Below are 25,163 nucleotides of genomic sequence, written 5' to 3'. Positions count from 1 at the left end.
TGGTCAAAGAGATATAAAGTACTTCTGTGCTATTAACTTTTCTTATCTGTTTATGACAAGATGAATGAACCAACTTCCTGTGAGAGCAAGCCATCAACTGTTTTGCTTTGGGGATAATAATACATCTGAAGGGTGATGAACTCTCTTTGGATTGAGGAAGGAAAATGCAATGAAGAAATATATGTTTTCATTTAAGACTATTCTTCTGGAGGAGAGCAGCAGATGAGTAATCAAAGAGAACTTACCATTCTCCTTCTGGAGTTGTTCTGCAAAAGAAGAGCGTCATTTCAATGACAAATTGGGTGAACAGATATTACCATACATCACTGAAGAAGCTGTCACCGCAGACATACCCAATCATCAGCTTCCAGTTTTCTCATTCAGGGCCTTTCTTACACACCTGATCCATCATCCAGAATCGGTAACAACTGTCAATATTGTACTCCATAACTCCATGAAGCTAAGGTCTGTGCTCTTCCAAAAGTGGAGAACCAGCCTTCAGCTCACCGAATCCTCTTTCCAAACGCCCTTCCACACTCACACATCACCACAGATACATTATAAACGATGCCTTTAACTCTCAGTCAGTTCAGGGATCTATAGTGATACACACTATCAAGAATCAGAGGGGTAGCCATGTTAGTCTGGATCTGTAAAAGCAGCAAAGAATATATATACCTGCCCCTGGAAATTTCCACTACATGCATCCGACAAAGTGGGTATTCACCCACGAAAGCTCATGCTCCAAAACGTCTGTTAGTCTATAAGGTGCCACAGGATTCTTTGCTGCTTTTACACTATCAAGAAATACTTTGGACTCAATCTGATTAAGAATAAACACAAAAATCCAATAAACTCAAAAGTGAAAGGAAGCTTACCTTTCTCTTTCCAAACTTTGTCTGAAAAACAGAAAAAAATAAAAATATAACTGAAAGTCATACAAATCTTTCAACATGCAATATATATTGTAGCATCTCAATTTCCACTAATGGGTATATTCCGTGCCCTCCTCTACTTCCTTTGTAACATTTAGCATAGGTCTAACAGGAGCTGTAGGTTCGTACATAGTGGAGCTCTGCATGAACCTCTCCTTAAAAATAGCATTGTGGCTGTGTCGGCACATTGGATGTCTTGGTTTCTCTGCCTAGGCACGTACCCAGGGAGTTGTGTGGCATTTTACCTCTATGACTAACTGGAGCTGACATCTCTGCTGCTCTGTCATCACTTATGTTTTTACTTTGCTAACTCAAGCAACAAAACTACCTAGATAAACAAATCTGAATCCTGGACTGTGAAAATGATTCTTTCTTGAATCAGGACCCTAAAGCCTATCTTGCAAGTAAGACAGCAGCGTGCGCTTAACTGCATACATAGTGGCTGGTGAGGAGGACTACCTCCCACTTCACCTTTAGTCCAGTTGTTACAGCACTCACCCAGGTTGCGAGAGAGCCAAACTTCACCCTCTGCATGAGGTGAAGGAGAGATTGGAACTTGGGTTTCCTACCTCTCACCCGAGAATCATAATCACTGGGCTGAAGGTTATAAGAGGGGTCTGGAGCTGGAGCTAAAGAACACACACTGAAGATCATGGTGGGGCTCAGGAGGAGTCATGAAAGCTTGTGTTTGCATCCTATTCTCCTGCTCTGAATTCCCTCTGCACTGGGATGTTCCCTCTTTGCAAAAAACAGCATCTTGAAGGATGGTCTAAACTGATCTGGTATCAAGAGATCCTACGTGTATTGCAGAAGGCAGGTCACGTGCATGCCGAGCTATAGACTCATAGACTTGAAGGTCAGAAGGAACCCCCCTTGAAGGATGTTCTAGACTATTCTGTTACCAAGAGACTCTCCTTGCACTGGGTCATGAAGAGGGCAATATAGCAGCACCATGCAAACATTCCCCACTGCAACCGCAACCCCCTAGTACTCAGTTCTATTGTTTCTTTGTGGAAGATAATGTACTGAGAGCAGAAGAAAGAAGAGTGCGTTCGTGACAGTCAGAGCATGGCCAGATGTTTGTTTTTCCACCAGTCTCCAACTTCTGCATCAGTCCTGTGGAGCCAAGAGCAGCTGTTGTAGCTAGAGTAACCTTCAGGGAGGGGGCACTGGACTGGCTCAGCATGTGGGAAACTAAGAACTGGGGAAATGCAAAGCTGAGCCTCAAATCACATCATTTCTACATCATATTTGGCATTGAGTCTCATACTCCTTCACGGGAGACAAAAAACAGGTGCATAAATTGGAGTTTCCCCAAATCACTAGAGGCCTTAATGTTCCTGAAAGTTGGATTCTGTCACATAGTAGACCATTTTTTTATCATTGAATCATAGAAATGTAGAGCTGAAAGGAACCTCAAGAAATCATCTTGTCCATCTCCCTGAGCTGAGTCAGGGCCAAGAAAACCTAGAACATCCCTGACAAGTGCTTGTCCAACCTGTTCTTAAAAACCTCCAATGATGGAAATTCCACAACTTCCTTTGATAGCCTACTCCAGAGCTTAACTAGCCTTGTAGTTAGAAAGTTTCTCCTAATACGGAACCCAAATCTCCCTTGTGGCAGAATTGCTTATTGCTTCTTGTGCTACCTTCAGTGGACAGAGAGAACAATAGATTGTCCTTTTTATAAAAACCTCTAATATATTTCAACACTGTTATCAGCCTTCTTTTCTCGTGACTAAACCTGCTCAATTTTTTAAACCTTTCCTATTAGTTTTGTTGTTCTCTCCTGGACTCTCGCCAATGTGTCAACATTAATGCTGACAAAGGTTATACCGTGTGTGTATTTGAAGAAAGCAGCTTTCTACAATTATCAACCTAATCCAGCAAAATAGTTTGAAAATTAGCAACATTGATGCATCTCCAGTTCCAGAAGGATTCACTCTATTAAAAGCTCAGCAACTCCCATAAAGCACTTCCTTCTGCTGCAGTGGCACATATCTTTAACTTGCATATAAAATATCTATTTGCCTTCTCCTTTCTCTTCTCTCCATATGACTGAGTGAGATTTGACCCGACTGAAGGGCAAATCGGATTCTGGGAAACCAAATGCTAGAAGTCTAAATAATAAGATGGGTGAACTAGAATGCCTTGTGATAAAGGAGAATATTGATATAATAGGCATCACAGAAACCTGGTGGACTGAGAGCAATCAATGGGACACCATCATTCCGGGGTACAAAATATATCGGAAGGACAGAACAGGTCATGCAGGGGGAGGAGTGGCACTATATGTGAAAGAAAATGTAGATTCAAATGAAGTAAAAATCTTAAGCGAATCCACATATTCCATAGAATTGCTATGGATAGAAATTTCATGCTCTAATAAAAATATAACATTAGGGATCTATTATCGACTACCTGACCAGGACAGTAATAGTGATGATGAAATGCAAAGGGAAATTAGAGATGCTATCAAAATTAAGAACCCAATAATAGCGGGGGATTTCAATTATCCCCATATTGACTGGGAACATTTCACTTCAGGATGAAATGCAGAGATAAAATTTCTCGATACTTTAAATGACTGCTTCATGGAACAGCTGGTACGGGAACCCACAAGGGGAGAGGCAACTCTAGATTTAATCCTGAGTGGAGCGCAGGAGCTGGTCCAAGAGGTAACTATATCAGGAATGCTTGGAAATAGTGACCATAATACAACAGCATTCAACATCCCTGTGGGGGGAAGAACACCTCAAGAGCCCAACACTGTAGCATTTAATTTCAAAAGAGAGAACTATACAAAAATGAAGGGGTTAGTTAAACAAAAGTTAAAAGGTACAGTGACTAAAGTGAAATCCCTGCAAGTTGCATGGGCCCTTTTTAAACACACATAATAGAGGCCCAACTTCAATGTATACCCCAAATTAAGAAACACAGTAAAAAAACTAAAAAACAGCCACCACGGCTTAACAACCATGTAAAAGAAGCAGTGAGAGATAAAAGGACTTCCTTTAAAATGTGGAAGTCAAATCCTAGTGAGGCAAATAGAAAGGAGCACAAACACTGCTAGCTTAAATGCAAGAGTGTAATAAGAAAAGCCAAGGAGGAGTTTGAAGAACGGCTAGCCAAAAACTCCAAAGGTAATAACAATATGCTTTTTAAGTATATCAAAAGCAGGAAGCCTGCTAAACAACCAGTGGGGTCCCTTGAAGATCGAAATACAAAAGGAGCACTTAAAGACTATAAAGTCATTGCGGAGAAACTAAATGGATTCTTTGCTTCAGTCTTCACGGCTGAGGATGTTAGGGAGATTCCCAAACCTGAGCCGGCTTTTGTAGGTGACAAATCTGAGGAAGTGTCACAGATTGAATTGTCACTAGAGGAGGTTTTGGAATTAATTGATAAACTCAACATTAACAAGTCACCGGGACCAGATGACATTCACCCAAGAGTTCTGAAAGAACTCAAATGTGAAGTTGTGGAACTATTAAATAAGGTTTGTAACCTGTCCTTTAAATCAGCTTTGGTACCCAATGACTGGAAGTTAGCTAATGTAACGCCAATATTTAAAAAGGGCTCTAGAGGTGATCCTGGCAATTACAGAGCAGTAAGTCTAACATCAGTACCGGGCAAATTAGTTGAAACAATAGTTAAGAATAAAATTGTCACACACATAGAAAAACATAAACTGTTGAGCAATAGTCAACATGGTTTCTGTAAAGGGAAATCATGTCTTACTAATCTATTAGAGTTCTTTGAAGGGGTCAACAAACATGTGGACAAGGGGGATTCAGTGGACATAGTGTACTTAGATTTCCAGAAAGCCCTTTGACAAGGTCCCTCACCAAAGGCTGTTATGTAAATTAAGTTGTCATGGGATAAAAGGGAAGGTCCTTTCATGGATTGAGAACTGGTTAAAAGACAGGGGACAAAGAGTAGGAATTAATGGTAAATTCTCAGAATGGAGAGGGGTAACTAGTGGTGTTCTCCAAGGGTCAGTCCTAGTACCAATCCTATTCAATTTATTCATAAATGATCTGGAGAAAGGGGTAAACAGTGAGGTGGCAAAGTTTGCAGATGATACTAAACTACTCAAGATAGTTAAGACCAAAGCAGATTGTGAAGAACTTCAAAAATATCTCACAAAACTAAGTGATTGGGCAACAAAATGGCAATGAAATTTAATGTGGATAAATGTAAAGTAATGCACATTGGAAAAAATAACCCCAACTATACATACAATATGATGGGGGCTAATTTAGCTACAACAAGTCAGGAAAAAGATCTTGGTGTCATCTTGGATAGTTCTCTGAAGATGTCCACGCAGTACCCAGAGGCAGTCAAAAAAGCAAACAGGATGTTGGGGATCATTAAAAAGGGGATAGAGAATAAGACTGAGAATATATTATTGCCCTTATATAAATCCATGGTACGCCCACATCTCGAATACTGTGTACAGATGTGGTCTCCTCACCTCAAAGAAGATATTCTAGCACTAGAAAAGGTTCAGAGAAGGGCAACTAAAATGATTAGGAGTTTGGAGAGGGTCCCATACAAGGAAAGATTAAAGAGGCTAGGCCTCTTCAGCTTGGAAAAGAGGAGACTAAGGGGGGATATGATAGAGGTATATAGAATTATGAGTGATGTGGAGAAAGTGGATAAGGAAAAGTTATTTACTTATTCCCATAATACAAGAACTAGGGGTCACCAAATGAAATTAATAGGTAGCAGGTTTAAAACAAATAAAAGGAAGTTCTTCTTCACGCAGCACACCGTCAACTTGTGGAACTCCTTACCTGAGGAGGTTGTGAAGGCTGGGACTATAACAGCGTTTAAAAGGGAACTGGATAAATTAATCGTGGTTAAGTCCATAAATAGCTATTAGCCAGGATGGGTAAGAAATGGTGTCCCTAGCCTCTGTTTGTCAGAGGATGGAGATGGGTGGCAGGAGAGAGATCACTTGATCATTGCCTGTTAGCTTCACTCCCTCTGGGGCACCTGGCATTGGCCACTGTCGGTAGACAGATATTGGGCTAGATGGACCTTTGGTCTGATCCGGTACGGCTGTTCTTATCTTACCTTCTTCATTATGCTTTTCTTTCCCACCTATATGAAGAGAAAGAAAGAGAGAACATTTCTCATTGGTTAAACAGAAGTGCTTCTGTCAGAAACAAACAGTTAAGGGTTAATTCCTCTTTTACCTGTAAAGGGTTAAAAAGTTCACCTATTTAGCTGACACCTGACCGGAGAAACCAATGGGGGCACAAGGTTTTCCCCAGAGGGACATCCTCTGTGTTTTGAGTCTGTTGTCTGTTCTGTAAGTGTGTGTGCAGGAGTCAAAGATCCAGGAATCAGCCAGCTAACATTTCTTAAAAGTAGTGAGTATTTAGAGAAGAAGCCTCTTCGATTATTTTATTTTATTTTGTGACTTCTTTTTGCATAAGAGGGAGAATCAAATGGAGTTTCTTTTGTGTAAGCAGCGGGGAGTGGGAGGAGTTCTCGAGCTGATAGTGATTTATGTTGGGCAGTGAATGCTGATGCTGCTGAGTCCTTCTTCCCACTGTGGTGCAGTACCGTTAGTTCAGCTGATCATTGCTCCCGTCTAGGTGGTGTAGGGGTGACCTCTCTGTGGCCGGCTATATCGGGACACTCTTGCCCGTCTATACAGGTAGTTTGGAAGTATGCTACCCATGAGTTTTTGATACACCCATTCTGGGGCACAGAGTCCCTCCTAATTTGGAGGGTGTAAGGAGGCTGTCCTCTTCTCAGAGGCCCTGGGAGGGGCTTCTCCCTCTTCTAATGAGGGTATTACTCTTTATCTTCCTTCCATCTCCCATTAGAGTCCTTAGTTCTGGTCTCTGACAGTCTGGAGCTAGGAAGCATCTGGCCAGGAGAGGCATGATTAGGGGGCTTCTGCTGATGTCCAGGGGGTTCAAATGGTCCAGGGTTGAATTAGAGCTTTGTTTACTACAGCATTAAGGCTCTTCAGAGCTTGAACATGTGGGATTGATGGATTTGATGTAGAAACTTGGAGGATATGTGTGATTCTCCAAGGCAATATCAGCATAAGTCTTGAGAATCACTCACTGAGAAGATCCAGGGGCAGGTCACGCAGGTTTTGAAGCTGGGATTCTTAGGCATTGTGGCGAGCCTGGCACTGCAGTGCCCCTTTGTGACAGGGGTGGGATGTGGTGTCAGCACCTCTCCACTCTCAAGTTCCTGCACCCATCTCTCCATGGGCGGCCAATTGCGGCCTAGTGGCCTCCTTCCACACAATCACCCCTGGCCAACGAGATAGTGTGGCTTGTCAGCCAGACTCTGCGTACCTCGCACCAAGTATGTAGGTGGCGTGGTCCAATGGCCAGAGGCCACATAAATTGCTCCCTGCATGGGAGTAGTGCTGCCTAATGGCCAGAGTCTATGGAGACCCCCCCTCTCAAGCAGGGTAGTGTGGCCTAGCGGCCAGAGTCCATACAATCCCTTCACAGTTCGGGGGTGAGGTGGAAGGGGGACCCGGGTCCGCCCTCTCCACCAGGTCCCAACCCAGGGCCCTGGTAGTGGCAAGGTCCCCTTGCCACCCACTCGGCAGGGATCCACCCGCAACACACAGAGTGTCTATGCGGCTTTACTGTCGTTTGCCTCTAATGTTCTCCTGGGTCACTTTCTACCATAAATGCCAGATTCTCTGCTATGGGGGGTCCTACGGTCTGTCCTCCTACTGTGGTGTCCTCCATCAGGAACTCAGGGAGTGTCCTGGCTTGGCTCGCTTCCGGAATCTGGCGCACAGGCTCTCCCTCCTCAGGAACCAGCAGCGTGCCTCCTTCTCCTCCAGCGGTCAGCCCAAACTGAGTGGTTCTGCAGGCTTTTATACCTGTTCTCCAGTTGAAGCATGCCCAGCAGAGCAGGGCACGGCTTCCTCTGCTAGGAAAGAAGGGTTAACCCCTGCGGTACCAGTGTGGGGCCACTCTGCCCTGTTACAAACCCTCCCCCTTAAGACAGCCGCCTGGGCCAACTGACCCGTACCGTTTCCTCCCTCTCTCTTCCCTGATTCAGGAAAAGAAATCTGCATGCCTATGAGCCTCTCTAGGCTGATGTAACACGTGGAAGGAGTGGGATTGGAGGGACAAGAACCACTGCATGATTCATGTATTCGTTTCCTTCATGCTGCTAATCCATCTGAGGGGTGCGTGGTCCATTACCAAGGAGAAGATAGTACCTCAGTGCCTTGACCGCCCATTTAACCACAAGGGCCTCCCAGTCTATGGTGGAATACCGGGTTTCTCGGGGGAACAGCTTGTAGTTTAGGTGCAAGACAGAGTGTTTTTCTCCTCCCACCTCTTGCGACAGCACAGCACCCAGCCCTACCACTAAGGCATCGATCTGGAGGATAAAGGGCCTTGCGAAGTTGGGCTGTATCAGTATTGGCTCCCAGGTCAATTATTCTCACAGGGCACAAAAGGTCTTCTGACCACTGGACATTCTGTGGTTGGGAGCGTCTCATCAAGTCTGTCAGGTGGGCGGCAAGCATGACAAAGTTAGTCATAAACCAACAATAGTATCCATCCAGCCCTAAAAACTGCCATACTTGCCTTTTTGTTGTGGGTGTCAGACAGTTCCTCAAGGCTTCCACCTTGTCTACCAGAGGGCGGAGTTTCCCTTGGCCTACCGTATAGCCCAGGTAGGTCACTTCTTTTTAGCCCAAGTGACACTTGGCTGGGTTTGCAGTAAGGCCTGCTTTGCCCAGCACTCGTAGCACCTCGGTGAGGTGCTAGAGATGTTCCTCCCAGTTAGCAGTGTAAATAACAATGTCGTTGATGCATGCTGCGGTGTACAAACTGTGGGGGCTCAGTACTTGATTCATGAGCTGCTGGAAGGTAGCCGCAGCCCCATGTAACCCAAAAGGCATCGTTGTAAATTGGTAGAGGCCGAAAGATGTTGGGAACGCTGTCTTTTCCCTGGAGGCGGGTGTCAAAGGGATCTGCCAATATCCCTTGGCCAGGTCTAGGGTGGAGATGAATTCGGCCTTACCTAATCGCTCCAGCAGGTCATCCACCCAGGGCAAGGGATAGGCATCAAAATGAGAGACCACGTTCACCTTGCGAAAATCAATACAGAACCTGACTGTTCCATCTGGCTTGGGAACTAGTACTATTGGGCTCCGCTGTTCGCTATTTGATTCTGTGACCACCCCCAGGGCCAATATCATCTTGAGCTCCTTCTTCACCGTCTCCCACATCTTCCTGGTGAGGGGGAGGTGGTTCTCCCTCACTCTGTGGCCAGGGATGGTGGCGATATGATGACTGGTCAACGTGGTCTTCCCTGGCTGGGCTGACAAGACTGTGAACCTGTTGAACCGGGTGGAGCTCCTGGAACTATAGCTGCTGCCCCTTGTTCCACCAGTTCACCAGCCAATGGCCCCAACTTGGGTTCTGGAGGAGGGTACGGGGCGATCATCAGGCCTTCCTGGACTCTCCAGGCCTTGAAGATGTGATAGACTTGAGTGTCCTTCCTTCGCCCCAACATCCAACCTTCATAGTCGACAGACCCTACTCATCTGGTCACCTCAAAGGGGCCCTGCCATTTTTCTAACAGCTTTGATTCGGAGGAAGATAGCAGCAAGAGGACATGGTCCCCAGACTCAAAACTTCTCATCTTTGCCCCTTCATTGTACTGAGCTTTTTGACTACATTGGGCCTTCACCAGGTTCTCTCGTGCCAGGGCTCCCAACTCTCGGAGCCACTCCCGTAAGTGGAGAATATATTGAATGGATCCTCTGACCCAGATCTCTTGTTCTTCCCATGTTTCTTTCAGGAGGTCCAGGATCCCCTGAGGTTTCCTCCCATAGAGGAGTTCAAATGGTGAGAACCCTGTGGATGCCTGTGGCACCTCTCGCATGGCGAAGAGGAGCCCTGGAGCAGCTTGTCCCGGTGCTGAGGGTTCTCATCTATGAACGTCCTCAGCATGGCTTTGAGGGTGCCATTAAATCTCTCTACCAACCCATCCGTCTGAGGGTCGTAGACAGAGGTCTTAAGGGCATGGATATTCAACAGACGGCATTGCTCTGCCATCAACCTGGAAGTTACATTCATCTCTTCATCCGTTAATATCTCCCGTGGCAGACCAACCCGGGCAAAGATCCGCAGGAGCTCATTGGCGATGACTGGGGCTGTGGCCATCCGTAATGGTACGACCTCTGGGTACCACGTTGGATAGTTGACCACTACCATGGTGTACTTGTGGCCCAAGCTACTCTTCTCCAAGGGCCCCATCAATTCCAAGACTATCCACTCAAAGGGCATTCCAATCACCGGCAAGGGCACAAGGGCGGCTTTTGGTACGCCTTTCGAGACGGTCTTCTGGCATTCAGGGCAGAAGGCGCAGTAGTCCTGCACCTCTCGATGGATGCCTGGCCAGAAGAACCCCTGGGCCACCCATTGCAGCGTTTTCTCCCTCCTCAGATGCCCCGCCCACAGTACCAAATGAGCCAAGTGGAGTAAGTTCCTCCAGAACCGCCACAGAACCAAGAGTTGGCACAGATCTTCTTTCGTTTGTGGTTCCTGGACCACCTGATAGAGTAGGTCATTATGGATATCAAAGCGGGGTCCTTGCTGCCAGAGTTGGGGTGGTCTTACTCACCAGGGGTGCCCGTCACCTGCTCCCAGGCCGGGCTGAGGATGGTGTCCTCCCTTTGTTCTTCCAGGAAGTCAGCATTTACATCCAGCCAGCCATGGCCCTCTCCGGTCGGGGCCTTGGTAGGGGCTCGGCTCCCTTCATCTATCTCAGGATTCTCCAAGGGTCCTTCCAGGGGGTCGTCCAATGCTGGTTGGCCTAGTAATCAAGGCCTTATGGCCTGCCCCCCACTTTTCTTCACAGACCAGGTACCCCACCCTCACAGAAGGTCAGTGAAGGCCAGCCAATCATGTCCCCAGGATCACTCAGTAAGCCAACTTTGGGGCCACCCCAACTAGACACTGTCCTTGGCGTTGAGTAGCCTTGAGCTGCACCCGGATGGTGGGGTATGGCTTCACATCCCCATGAATACACTGCAGGCGGATGGGGGCCCCGGTGAGGCCAGTGGGCTCTACCAGCCCTGCATGGATGACTGTCTGGTTACATCCCGAGTCCACCGAGGCCTAGGTAGTCGTCCTGTCCACTCTCACTCATATGACAACCTTACTCGGCCCCCATGTCCAGGCATGGTGAACAGCAGCCCGGACCTGCCAATAATTACAAACCATGTATGGACACTCCCTCTGGAAATGCCCTATCTGTCCACCCTTGTAACACTGGTCCTGCTTCCCTTCTCGAGGTGGGTTGTTTTCAGGGTGCTCTGCCTCCCCGATGGGTCATCTTGGCTCCGCATGGAGTTCACCTCTGTTGGGTCCCTTACACTGTGAGTTGGTAGGGTCCCCAATGGCTGGACATGCAAACAAGGGCTCTCTTCCCCAATCTTGCATGCCCCTTGTGCCGGGGTTGAGTTCCGTTCACCTGCATTCCCCCATTTGGAGCCGACTTTCTCCTCTCCCTCCTCAGGAGCTAGCAGTGTGTCTCCTTCTCCTCCGGCGGTCAGCCCAGACTGAGTTGTTCTGCAGGCTTTTATATCTGTTCTCCAGTTGCAGCATGCCCAGCAGAGCTTCCAGTGCCTAGTTTCCTCTGCTAGGAAAGAACAGTTAACCCCTGCGGTGCCGGTGCAGGGCCACTCTGTCCCATCACGGGCATGTTAAGGCCTGCAAATACTGGTAGTTAAGGATAATAGCAAGAAGTTCCTCAGATTGCTAAACACTATCTTACTACTGTCCAACTACTCATCTACTAAAAAACAACTATCTAAACTATACACAGAAAAAGATATATTTGAAACAGGAATGCTAACAAAGCTGTGGACACTGAGAGTCTCCATCTCAGACCACAAATGGTTAAAAAAGGAACCATAGAGACACAGTGCACAGTCCAGAGCAGAAGGAGGCACAGAGTGCAGGCACGGACCAACGAACACTGCTAATAAAATAATTTTGGTGTCGAGCACTTGTGGGAGAAAAAAGTCCAGGGGGTTGGACTAGAGGACCTCCTGAGGTCCTTTCCAACGTTGATATTCTATGATTTTATGAAATACTTTTCTCTGTGCTGTGTCTCAACTCAAATTCCATCCTTGGTCAGAGAGTATTTTGAGAGTCATCTTTGAAAGGAATTGCTCAATACAGCTGGAATGAAAAAGTCCAAGACAGCTCCTTATCACCCACAAGGCTTTCCTCAGTCAGACAGGTTAACTTGAACCCTTTTGAATATATTGGGGACTTCACATCCAGAGCAGAAATCAAACTGGAGTCAGCATGCTGCTTTCTTGGTGCATGTACACAATACCACAAAACACACTGCTCTTGGAGTTACATCATATCACCTGATATATGGATGAGAACTGAGCTAGCCCATAAATTTATGTTTTGGCACATGGAAGGCTGAGGGCAACAATGATAAACATCAGTATATTGAAAAATTGACAACAATTGAGGAATACCTATTGTATTGCTACCTCAGCAGCTCAAAGGAACTCAAATCAGACCAAGCACCGATATTATGCTATACTGCATTCCCCAAGCAGTGCTGCCAGGGAACAGAATTGCTTTGTAAAAATCTGGGCACAGTTTCTCAGGACTGGAGAAGACCAGTAGAGAAGAGCCACTTGAGCTATCCCTTGACTATCAGTGAATCTAACTCAACCTGTGAAAAGGGTTTTAGGTGGGTGGACTATGCGGTGAAACACAGTTCTGAACAAGATCAATATGTAGGTGGGTCATTAAGATGGATTGATCTTTGGCAATCTTATACCACTGAAGCTTTGGACAACCATGTGATCACTGGCCATGGAGAGGTATTTGTTGGTAACTGCACTTCATAATCTATGGGTCTTCCATCCTAATAATAATCCAGTATGAAGAGAGAGCTGATGAAACTGAGTCAATTCTGATGGAAGAAGCTCCAGGGTTCAGTTACGAATATCCTCATTGCTGATCTTTTCCTGACACTTGATATGAAGCAGCTGGCAAAAATAGCAAGAATCAAAAATGCCAATGTGTCGCTCTTCAGCCTTCCTAAGAGTCCATGTTTCACTACAGTAGAGTTGATATAACCTGGTCCTATAGATACATGAGAGTACATATCTTTTGAATATTCTTTAGCACTGTCTGTGACACTTCCCAAGTTCTGGAACTCCATCAGTTGGATATCTATTATGTCGGAGTTGTGGACTGACCAAATTCCTGATGTCTGATTTGGGTTGCTCAATCACTTATATGTAAGTTTATTACAAATCTCTCTGTTTTTCACCTTTCCAGCCCTAGAAGACTGCTGAGTGCCTCTGTATGTTGGGGGGGGGGGGGAGGAAATGCCTATAAAGATGACAGGGACACTTTTATTTTAATATCCAAGAACCAGAAATTTCAGTACAACTGTTGGTGGGGGCTTGAGGCAGTTTTATTTAGCTTAGAAAGAGAAGTCTAGACAGAGTGAATTGAACCCTAGCTACTGCCATTGTCACCTGCCAGAAAAGTTACATTTTATTTTGCATATATAACTGCTCCCTTAATGCAACATTTAAACACTCTCTAAACATGCAGTCGTCTGTTAATATCCTTAATTCAGCACATGTTCAGGAATGGTTTCATTTTTCTTTAGATTCCATTTATAAAAACAGAAACCAGTGCCTTTGGAAATAAGCGATATAACACAATTTCCACCATCTTAGCAATAGGGCTGGGCAAAAATGTTCAGTCAAAACATTTTTTGGTGAAACATGCAGGTTCAGCAACATTGAAACTTTTCATGAATTAATGTTGTTTTTTCTAAATTGTTTGTCAGAAAAAAATATTTTAAAAAATTCTGCAGAAATCAAAATGTTTCATTTTGATACTTTTTGGCACTTTCTAAAGGAAATATTTCAATTTTTCAGTTCAGAACAATTTTTTATTTGAGATATTCTTTTAATATTTTTAAACAACAAATATAGAAATGGTCAGAACATTTAAAAAAAAAAGCAAAAGTATTTTTTTGAATTGTCAATGTGCCAAAAATCCATTATTCACACAGCTCCACACAGCAGGTGTTTTGTCTGTGGGCTTAATGAGAGTTCTTAGGCTAGGCAGCAGGTTATATATTTAAGACCCCACTAAACTCAGTAAAAACAACACCTTTCTCTTATCATACATATCATTAACCATTCTATACACTTCCAGTCTTTCAATATAGGGGACTGGCCCCCTACTGAGTCTTCAAACAATTCCATTTTCTCCCAACAGCCAGGCATTTTTAACCATTTTTTTCGTCCTCAATGAGCAGTTTTCATGCCCAGTGGCTCCAGTTTCCATTTACTTCCATTTTCACTAGGCCTGTCAAATATGGCATTGCCAAACCAAGAAGTTCAAAAATTACAACTAAACCCCTCAAAAATCATGTTATTGAAAACAAATAATTAAATCATGTTTTTGGCCTGTCTTCTAAACTTCCCCTACCACCACCAAAGTGTGGGTGAGAGTGATGCTAACTCTCATATATTTACAGTGAGTAAGATGATTTAGTTCCCTGCTGCAGGAACCTTTACCAGAATATCCAGCTGAGATCAGATTTCATACATTGGAGTAATGTGCTGCCTGAGTAAGCAGAGCTTCCAGATTCTCCCAAAAATCAAACTAATTAACTGTGTATTTCCTCCCAGCCTCACCTCAACTCATTTTGTGCTTCCCAACTTCACAGCTTTCCCACCCCCTCATCACCTGTGCCCATTTACCACACATAATTTCTGCACTCCGAGCTTCACTTTTTCTCAGCTCCCCTGACCCAGCTATGCTCCTCCTATTCCTCCTACAGCTGTGCATGTTCTATGTACGCTCAAGTATCAATCTCACTTGGAGTTCTTGGTCACAAATCCATTTTCAATTTAGCTCTAGTGCTGGGAACCATTTCGTGTTACAGTCCTCCCACAACTTTACACTGAATAAACTGAATAAACTAATATTGCTATTGGGAAGGCCGTGTATGTTTCCTATTAATGTAATAGTCCAGATACCAGTTCAAACTTACGCTTTTTCTTCCTCTTTGAAGGCCAGACAGAATCTGCCCCTCACTCCCACAGGCCACACATTTCCTAATTAGCTGCCTGTGAACTAATCTGGGTAGAAAGAAAATACAGCAGAAAACAAATGACTCTTGCTTCCTGTTGAGCTATGACATTTGAAAGTAACTATACAGTATCGCCTCCTAGAGCATTATTCTGTTTGGTGACAATGTTCAGAAAGAACTTGGTCTGAAAGAAAAATCACAAATCATCTTTACCGTTTTCTCACAGACATTGTTTTGGACAAGATGCAATCCCCATGATGAAAAATTGTTACACGCGCATTCCTTAGCCCCCATGGCCTAGACTTCACATTCTGCCCTCCCCCCTGAGCCCTAGTCTGACCCCGCTCCCCTCACCAGAAACCCTGCAGACTCTCACAGCATGAAATACTACTGCAAAATCCACATCAAGCCTACAGAAACTCTGAGTCCCCACTTTCTCCCTGCCACTGGGATTCCAAACCGCATGATGAGGTACAAAAACTGAAACTAGTTCTACATCTGCTGCAGACCTCCACCACTCCCAGGAGTGCAGTGTTACTCAACCAGTGGGGGGCAAAATCTGATAATATTTTAACCAATGTCTGACAACACTAGCTGATAGTAACAGAATCACATTCAGCAAATTTGCACTTGCTTTCTTAACAGCAAATTTTTGGATGTATCTGCACAATAAAAAAAAAATGTTTTCAGTGTGTGCATATTTTTTTCCAGATATGGTGGATTGTTTAAGGGTGTTTTCAAGAAATTATTAGAAAATGCATCTACTAATAAATAACACATCCCAATTAACTAATGTAGTGGGAAAGACTGAAGTACAAGCAGGATCAAAAATATCTGGGACTGTTTTTGTTGTATAACAATAGTTTTGCTTGTAGCTGTTGAAAAGTCAATGCAATCTTACCTTTTTTCTCTTTATTTAAGCCTAGAAAAAACAAACAAAACATAGTGTGTCATGCAGCAAAGTGAAGAGGGAATGTGTGCAACAACATTTATAAAAATCATGTTTTTGGCCTGTCTTCTGATTTCTGAACGCTCCCTGCCATTACCAATGTGTGGGTGACAATCAGTGTTGCAGATTCTCATATACTAGTGAGTAAGGTGATTTAGTCCCCTCCTGAAGGAGCACTAGCCAAAATATGCAGCTTAGATGAGATTTCTCTTGTTGGTGTCAAGCACATGATATAACAGACTGAGGTTAAATATCACCATTAATTTAAATCAGCAGGAGGCAGTTCAATAAATTATTTAACAAAGACGGTTTACAATAGTAAATTAAACTTATCTAATGGGCATTTACACTGCCACGATTTACCCCACCCCTGAGTGTACTGTCCCCTGGATTCCAGAGTTCTAAACACTTGCTTGTGTGCGTGCACTTGGAGATCTTGAAGCTGCATACAGCACTCTGTTGGTTCTGTGTATCAGGCCAGGCAAAGCAACAAGCTACACAACCCCCTCTGAAAATTGGATTCTAATGATTCAGAGATCAAAAGGGAATATTAGCAATTAGATGAACCATGAAATAATAATATAATTGTCTTTATTTCTCTTTGAAGTTTGTAGTAAACTACCGATGAACCTTTGGATGGTTAATGGCCTTATGCTAATCAGTGCAATTAATTACCTGTGTATACACAGGAAATAGGACTTGACTGTTCAAAGCAGCAATGTACCTTACTAGTGCTTGTGTTACCTGCTGTCGACAGGTTATCACAACCTGCCACCGATCTATAGAAGAACTTTGGGACCTGATATTTTTTCATCTCAAGTCTGCTTGAACCTTATCAGAGGAGGTTTCAAGTCACCAGACTGAGGTCTCCAGGTGTGCTCTTGATTTCCCTGCAATTTCTCATGGAAGAATTTATACAGATTCTGCACATGGACTGCCTATATTGGGTTATAATTTATGGAATTGATTCTGAAAGAACTTTTTGCAGGTCAGCACTTCACCATCTCTGTTATGAAACTGATCTAAGAACTTTATTCATATCTGTATGTATAATGATCTTTTAAACATAATCACTCTTTCTTTTCTTTTTAATAGATCTTAGTTTAGTTAATAAGAATTGGCTGTAAGCATGTGATTTGGGTAAAGTCTGAAATATTCATTGACCTGGTGGCTAATGTGTCCAATCCCTTTGGATTGGTATAACTTTATATATGGCGAAAAGGATTTTAAGTAGTCCTCGCTATATTTGACTTGGCTGTCTGGGTGGCTTAGGGCTGGATTGCTTAAAGGAAATGTATTTTACAATTTCTTAGTAACCAGTAAGATGTTATAAAAGGTGTTTTGTTGCTGGGTGGTGAATCTAATTATTAGAATAAACCACCAGTTTTGGGAATCACCTACCCCATCTTCTGTGGTTTGTCTTGATTGCGGAATCTCAGTGAGGCCCCTCCAAGCACAATGGTCACACCACCCTGTATAATCCATGTTTTACACACAATGGAGAAACAAAGCCTCTTAGTTAACCTTGTATCATGGAATGTATTCCATCATCCAAATGGCCAGTGGTAGTGAGGTTTAATAAAATGCTTTAAATATAGCGAATATTTCTGAACGGAAGTCAGAGAAGCAGGTAACATATGGTACAGAGCTGGATGATGGAGCACTCATCACACCAATTCAACTTCGGAAATCAATGCATAGAACAATACTTACCATTTCCCATCTTCGGCTTTTCTGAAAGAGAAAAACAACATATACATATTGTTTAATTCCAAAAGAGCTGTAAACAAGGCACTTATTCAGCATCTAAAATGTTTGCTATATGAAATGATCAATACTAACAAAAGTTATAGTACAGTAATGTTCTGACACATCACAAGCACCAGATGAATCAGTTTAAGGATCTCATGCTCTCAGACATTTTTTATTCACTATAAAAGCAGCAAAGAGTCCTGTGGCACCTTATAGACTAACAGATGTCTTGGAACATGAGCTTTCATGGGTGAATATCCACTTCATCGGATGTATTCACCCACGAAAGCTCATGCTCCAATACGTCTGTTAGTCTATAAGGTGCCACAGGATTCTTTGCTGCTTTTACAGATCCAGACTAACACGGCTACCCCTCTGATACTTTTATTCACTATGTAAGTCTGAATTTCACAGGTGGAATTCCAAGAGTTTGGTGGAAGTTTAGTCCTGGGAATTTTTCAATCAGTACAGCATTTGCAAATTATTTGAATTCCTGAGGGTTCATTGGTTCTCTGAATGCATCTTCTGCTCTATATTAGTTTGTCTTTCAGGATAAAAAAAAAGATAGAAACATTCAGACTGGAAATAAGGTGTAAATTTTTATTCGTGAGAGTAATTAACCATTGGAAAAATTTAACAAGGGTCATGGTGAATTCACCACCACTGACCATTTTAAAATCAGGATTGGATGTTTTTCTAAAAGATCTGCTCTAAGAATTATTTATTATTCTGGGGAACTCTCTGGCCTGCACTGTAGAGGAAGTCATCATGGATGATCGCAATGGTCCCTTCTGGCCTTATGATAGAGCATATGGAAATAAACTGAGACCATGTGTTAAACGTTCTCCACAAGAAACTCTGCAGTCTTCTGTAATGGCACATCTAAAGTTATCTGGCTGTCAACCAATTTTGGCACCTATAATTTCTCCAATATTTTCCCTAATCTGGTCCCAAGACAGTTCATAATTACTGGAATGAGGATAATCAATGGGACACAGTAATACCAGAGTACAAAATATATCTGAAGGATAGAACAGGTCATGCTGGTGGGAGAGAGGCACTATATGTGAAAGAAAGCATAGAATCAAATGAAGTAAAAATCTTAAAAGAACCAAACTGTACCATAGAATCTCTATGGATAGTAATTCAATGATCTAATATCAAGAATATAGCAGTAGGGATATATTACCAACCACCTGACCAGGATGGTGATAATGACTGTCATAAACAGATGATTAAGGGTTAATGCCTCTTTTACCTGTAAAGGGTTAAAAAGTTCACCTAGTCTAGCTAACACCTGACCAGAGGAACCAATGGGGGAACAAGATGTTTCAAAAGAAAGGAGGGAAGTTTTCCTTTGTTGAGAGTTTCAGTTTCAGTTTCAGCCGGAGTGAAAAAGATCAAGGAACCAGCCTCTGATCAGAGCAGTAAGTTTTAGAAAGGAATAAATAGGTTTATGTTTATTTCTTTGTAGCCTGTCTTATGCAAATTGAGGTAGAATCAAATTGGGTATTTGAGTATTTTTTTTGTGTAATTAAATTTGTGCCCAGGGGAACAGCTTCTGTGTTTTGAACCTGTTGTCTGTGAGAGTAGCTGATATGTTAATCTCTCCCAGAGGGTTTTCTTTTACCTTTCTTTTCCCTAATTAAAAGCCTTTTTTCTTAATACCGGATTGATTTTTCCTTGTTTTTAGATCCAAAGGGATTGGATCTGGACTCACCAGGGATAGGTGGGAGGAAAGGAGTGGGGATGGTTAATCTCTCCTTGTTTTAAGATCCAAGGGGTTTGGATCTGTGTTCACCAGGGAATTGGTGAAGTTCCTCAAGACTACCCAGGGAAAAAGGGGGTACTTGGGTGTGCTAGCAGTGATACCAGATCTAAGCTAGTAATTAAGCTTAGAAGTGTCCATGCAGGTCCCCACATCTGTACCCTAAAGTTCAGAGTGGGGAAGGAACCTTGACAATGACTATGAAATGCTCAAGGAGGTTAGAGAGGCTGTTAAAATTAAAAACTCAATAATAATGGGGGATTTCAGCTATCCCCATATTGACTGGGTATGTGTTACCTCAGCACGGGATGCAGAAATAATGTTTCTTGATACCTTAAATGACTGTTTCTTGGAGCAGCTAGTCCTGGAACCCACCAGAGGAGAGGCAATTCTTGATTTAGTCCTAAGTGGAGCACAGGATCAGGTCCAAGAGGTGAATCTAGCTGGACCGCTTGGTAATACTGATCATAATACAATTAATTTTAACATCCCTGTGGCAGGGAAAACACCACAGCAGCCCAGCATTGTAGCATTTAATTTCAGAGAGGGGGACCACACAAAAATGAGGAAGTTAATTCAACAGAAATTAAAAGGTAGAGCACCAAAAGTGAAATCCCTGCAAGCCGCATGGAAACTTTTTAAAGACACCATAACAGAGGCTCAACTTAAATGTATACCCCAAATTAAAAAACTTAGTAAGAGAACCAAATAAGTGCTACCGTGGCTAAACAACAAAGTAAAAGAAGCTGGGAAAGGCAAAAAGGCATCCTTTAAAAAGTGGAAGTTAAATCCTAGTGAGGAAAATAGAAAGAAGCATAAACTCTGGCAAATGAAATATAAAAATATAATTAGGAAGGCCAAAAAAGAATGTGAAGAACAGCTTGTTAATAACTTAGTCCCAGATTTTGATTTTAGCGTCCAAAATATGGGGGATAGCATGAAAACCTCCAAGCTTAGTTACCAGCTTGGACCTGGTAAGCTGCCACCACCCAAAAAATTAGAGTGTTTTGGGGCACTCTGGTCCCCCCAAAAACCTTCCCTTGGGACCCCAAGACCCAAATCCCTTGAGTCTTACAAAAAAGGGAAATAAACCTTTTCGCTCCCCCCCCCCCGTCCAGGTGTTCCTGGAGAGAGACACTGAAGCAAGCTCCGTGAATCTAAACAGAGGGACTCCACCCTCCCCGTTCCCAGTCCTGGAAAACAGAATTACTTCCCTCTTCACCCAGAGGGAATGCAAAGTCAGGCTAGTAAATCTAACACACACAGATTTCCCCCTGACTTCTTCCTCCCACCAATTCCCTGGTGCTGCAGACTCAATTCCCTGGAGTTCCCCCACTAAAGAAAAACTCCAACAGGTCTTAAAAAGAAAGCTTTATATAAAAAGAAAGAAAAAGTACATAAAAATGGTCTCTCTGTATTAAGGTGACAAATACAGGGTCAATTGCTTAAAAGAAATATGAATAAACAGCCTTATTCAAAAAAAGAATACAATTCAAAGCACTCCAGCAACTATAGACATGTAAATACAAAAGAACATATAAATCCCTATCTGATCTTTGGTACTTACAACTGGGAAACAGAAGATTAGAAAGCAGGAAACAGAAATCACTTCTCATCCGAGAGAGAATACAGGTGGAAGAACAAGAACAAAGGACTCACACACAAACTTCCCTCCACCCAGAGTTGAAAAAATCCTGTTTCCTGATTGGTTCTCTGGTCAGGTGCTTCAGATACTTATTTCCAGGTGAAAGAGACGTTAACCCTTAGCTATCTGTTTATGACACAGCTAGCCAAAGACTCAAAAAGTAATTGCAAAAAATGTTTTTAAGTACATCAGAAGCAGGAAGCTTGCTAAACAACCAGTGGGGCCATTGGATGATTGAGATGCTCAAGGAGCACTCAGGGATGATATGGCCATTGAGGAGAAACTAAATGAATTCTTTGCATCAGTCTTAACAGCTGAGGATGTGAGGTTGATTCCCAAACCTGAACCATTCTTTTTAGGTGACAAATGTGAGAAAGTATCAGAGTGGTAGCCATGTTAGTCTGGATCTGTGAAAAGCAAGAGAGAGTCCTATGGCACCTTTAAGACTAACAGATGTATTGGAGCATAAGCTTTCGCATGCGTCTGACTAAGTGGGGATTTACCCACGAAAGCTCATGCTCCAATACATCTGTTAGTCTATAAGGTGCCACAGGAATCTCTGTTGCTAAATGTGAGAAACTGTCCCAGGTTGAGGTGTCACTAGAGGAGGTTTTGAAACAAATTGAGAAATTAAACAGTAAGGCCTGGTATAAGGTGTCTGATGTAAGTCATAAGGTCTAAACTAAAGTCAGGTCCTGCTGATATAAAGCAAAGATAGCAAGAGTCAGGCCATGAGCAAAAATCAGACCCTGTTATAAAGCAGATGCCTGCTTGCAGGCTCATTATCTGATACATGAACTTGGCAAGAACAGGGCTGGCATTGCAAAAATGGAAACACTCCTAAGAAATGCTAGGCACAGGACACTCACATAAACACATTCCAGAAGGGTGGTACCAGAACGCCTTGATACCAAGTTATGGTATAAACACACTCTCCAAAGACGATCCAGGGACACATTGACCTCTCCTAAAGATAAGGTCAGGAGGACTGAGTGATGGCTAGAGATGTTTCAATTGAACCAACATATACGAGATAAAGGGAGGTAACTAACCACATCAGAAGGGCAATATGCAACTTGTTTGTATCAGTTTATAAAGGAGGATCACAGAGCAGGTGTCTTTGTCTGGCCTAGGGGAGAGCGGAAAGACCTGCCACTCACTGAGCAGGACCATTGTAATGGGCGTACATCTCTTATTATCCCTGTAGAATGTATGGGGTGCATAGGTGCTGAGTTTCTAATCTGCCAAGGGGTGATCCTCCCCAGCTCCACCTAGGCCCCACACCCACTTCACCCCTTCCCCTAAGGCCGAATCCCCGCCCTGCTTCTTCCCACCCCCGCTCTGCCCCCATCCCACATCTTCCTTCCCCCCCTGCCCCTTCCCCCTCCAGTTCTGCCCCTCCTCCTAGTGTGTGCTCTCGTACTCCTCCCACCCTCCCTCCCAGCACCTCTTGATGCTGCAGAACAGCTGATGTATGGCAGGCAGTAGGAGCTGGAGGGGAAGGGGAGGTGCTGATCATCAGGGCCCACCTGCAGGCAGCAGGCGAGGTGCTGGGGGGAGTGGAAGATTATGGTAGGGGTGCTTCTGATAGGTGCTCAGCACCCACCATTTTTTTCCCATGGGTGCTCTATCCCCGTAACACCCACAGAGTCAACACCTATGATGGAGAGCTATGACCATGCTTCATTGACAATAAACCTGGCCAAGTGCCTTCGCTACTGAACCAAGCCTGTGGTGTTCTTGGGTAGTTTGATCAAGGTCTACTGCGTCAGCTATCTGCGCAGAGCTGGGGCAGCACAGAGAGGGAACATACACACAGCCAACAACTGACAACAACAGGTATGTGATACATTGTATAGGAGGACATTTTCATAATCATTTAGGCAAAATCACGGTAAAGACAAATAGAAATGTAAGCATCACAGCATTTTCCTAACCTGTTGGTGTATATAAATCTTGAATACAATATTAAAGCATACATTTAAAACACAGTAGCAAGACTTATGCCTTATAAAAATAACCATTGTCTCTGTGAAGAAACTTGTTTTTAGAAATCATGCATTTTTTTCATTACCAAGTTAACACCTTGAAATATGACTTCCCTCAGCTCATCTGTGATGCACCACACCACAATAATGATAGTGAGATAGTGTATGTTGCCACACTATTAATAATTATGTTTATCAATAGACTTCCTTATCAATCAGAGGCAGGAACAGATATAGAGACAATTCTGAGTTAAGAAGAGAGAACTGATTGTCAACCACAAGCTGATCTACCACCCCATAGATCATCAAAAGTAAGTACACCAGCTCCTGATTTTCAGTAAAATAGTACTGTTAGGGTTCCTGCTCCACTCTGGACTTTAGAGTACAGATGAGGGGACCCGCATGAAAGACCTCCAAGCTTATTTTTACCAGTTTAGGTTAAAACTTCCCCAAGGCACACATTTTTCCTTGTACCTTGGATTAGGTAAACACTGCCACCACCAATTGATTTAAACAAAACCATAAAGGAGGGCCACTTGGAGCCCTATTTCCCCCCTAATATCCCCCCAAGCCCTACATCCCCTTTCCTGGGGAGGCTTGAGAATAAACAAGGTGAGTACAGACCAACCTTGGGATTTTTAGGACACTAAAAACTATCAGTTTCTTTAAAAAAAAACAGAACTTTATTAGAAAGAAAAAGGGTAAAAGAAGCACCTCTGTAAAATTAGAATGGAAGATAATTTTATGAGCCAAATAGATTTAAAACACAGAGGATTTCCCTCTAGGCAAAACCTTAAACTTACTAAAAGAAAAACCAGGAATATATCTTCCCCTCAGCACAGAGAAATTTACAAGCCAAAACAAAAGATAATCTAACGCATTTCCTTGCTAGTACTTACTAATTCTATAGGAGTTGGATTGCTTGCTTTCTTGATTTGCTTCTGGCAAGGTCCACAAGGAACAGACAGAAAAAAGCACCCCCCCATTCGAAAGTATCTTGTCCCCTTATTGTTTAGGTGCCAGCTAGGTTACTTGAGCTTCTTAACTCTTTACAGGTAAGACGATTTTGTGCCTCTGGCCAGGAAGGATTTTATAGTACCGTATACAGAAAGGTGGTTACCCTTTCCTTCATATGGGCATAGCTTTTTTAGAGCACACACAATGGCGTAACGTTATTTTTTTCTGATTGACCAGTGGCTTTTTTTAGACAGTTTTTTTGCTGAGAAACACAACAGGATGGAATTTTTTATTTTTATTTATTTATTTATTTGTTTGTTTGTTTGTTTTGCATAAAAATTGCTTTTATACCACGTTTGGATGCATGTGTGGTTACTAGGAACTGTTTGTTAAAGTTTGGGGCCCTTAACACAGGGTTAGACATGAGTGTTGTTTTAAGCTGGTTAAAGGGCTTTTGACACTTTTTAGTTTATTGAACTGCATTTGGCTGGTTTTCTTGGTTAGGTTTGTTAGTGGGGCGGCGATTTGTCTATAGTGCAGTATAAATTGCCTGTAATATTTGGACAGGCGTAAGAAGGATTGGACCTGTTTGGTTTTTTACTTTGGGACAGGCCACTTTTGGATAGTATTTACATTGGCCTGTAGAAGGTTGATATTTTTTTGACCCACCTGGTGTTTAAGGTAAGTTATTTGTTTAGGTCTATTTGATACTTTTTAGTTTTGCCTTTTTTACGTGCTTGAAGACTTTTTGTAGATGCTTTAGGTGTTTTGCCCTTGAATTAGAAAAAATGGACACATTGTTAAGGAGGGCGATTGCATATTTTTTAAATTTTGCTAGGAGACCATTTACAAGTTTTTTGAAGGTGCCGCGTGCATTTTGCAGCCCGAAAGGGAGCACATTAATTTTATATAGCCTGACATGGGTGATGAAGGCTGACTTGTTTTTGGCAGATTTATTTAGCGGTACCAGCCAGCACTCCTTGTTTAAGTTTAAGGTAGAGATGAACTGGGCACGTCCCAGTTTTTTTTAATAGTTTATTTGTGCATGGCATTGG

General features: G+C 43.1%; 1 protein-coding gene across 20 annotated transcripts in view; it reads right to left on the bottom strand.

Moving 5' to 3' along the window:
* Positions 1-25,163, bottom strand: part of LOC127036722 (butyrophilin subfamily 1 member A1-like) — a 294,970-nt gene that overhangs the window by 201,932 nt on the left and 67,875 nt on the right. For 19 of the 20 annotated variants that reach the window (XR_007770210.1, XR_007770209.1, XM_050927882.1 and 16 more), the window contains 5 exons: positions 17,712-17,732; positions 15,951-15,971; positions 6,017-6,043; positions 879-899; positions 246-266 (listed from right to left, as the gene is read on the bottom strand). Coding sequence is in view for 18 of the 20 variants with exons in the window: in XM_050927882.1 (XP_050783839.1) it covers positions 246-266; positions 879-899; positions 6,017-6,043; positions 15,951-15,971; positions 17,712-17,721 (100 nt within the window). In the remaining 2 variants the exon portion in view is untranslated. The remainder of the gene's footprint in view (positions 1-245; positions 267-878; positions 900-6,016; positions 6,044-15,950; positions 15,972-17,711; positions 17,733-25,163) is intronic. The other variant, XM_050927887.1, reaches the window with a different exon arrangement.

The sequence above is a fragment of the Gopherus flavomarginatus genome, chromosome 18, assembly GCF_025201925.1.
Source record: "Gopherus flavomarginatus isolate rGopFla2 chromosome 18, rGopFla2.mat.asm, whole genome shotgun sequence".
NCBI lineage: Eukaryota > Metazoa > Chordata > Testudines > Testudinidae > Gopherus > Gopherus flavomarginatus.
This window is presented reverse-complemented; position numbering and strand designations above follow the sequence as displayed.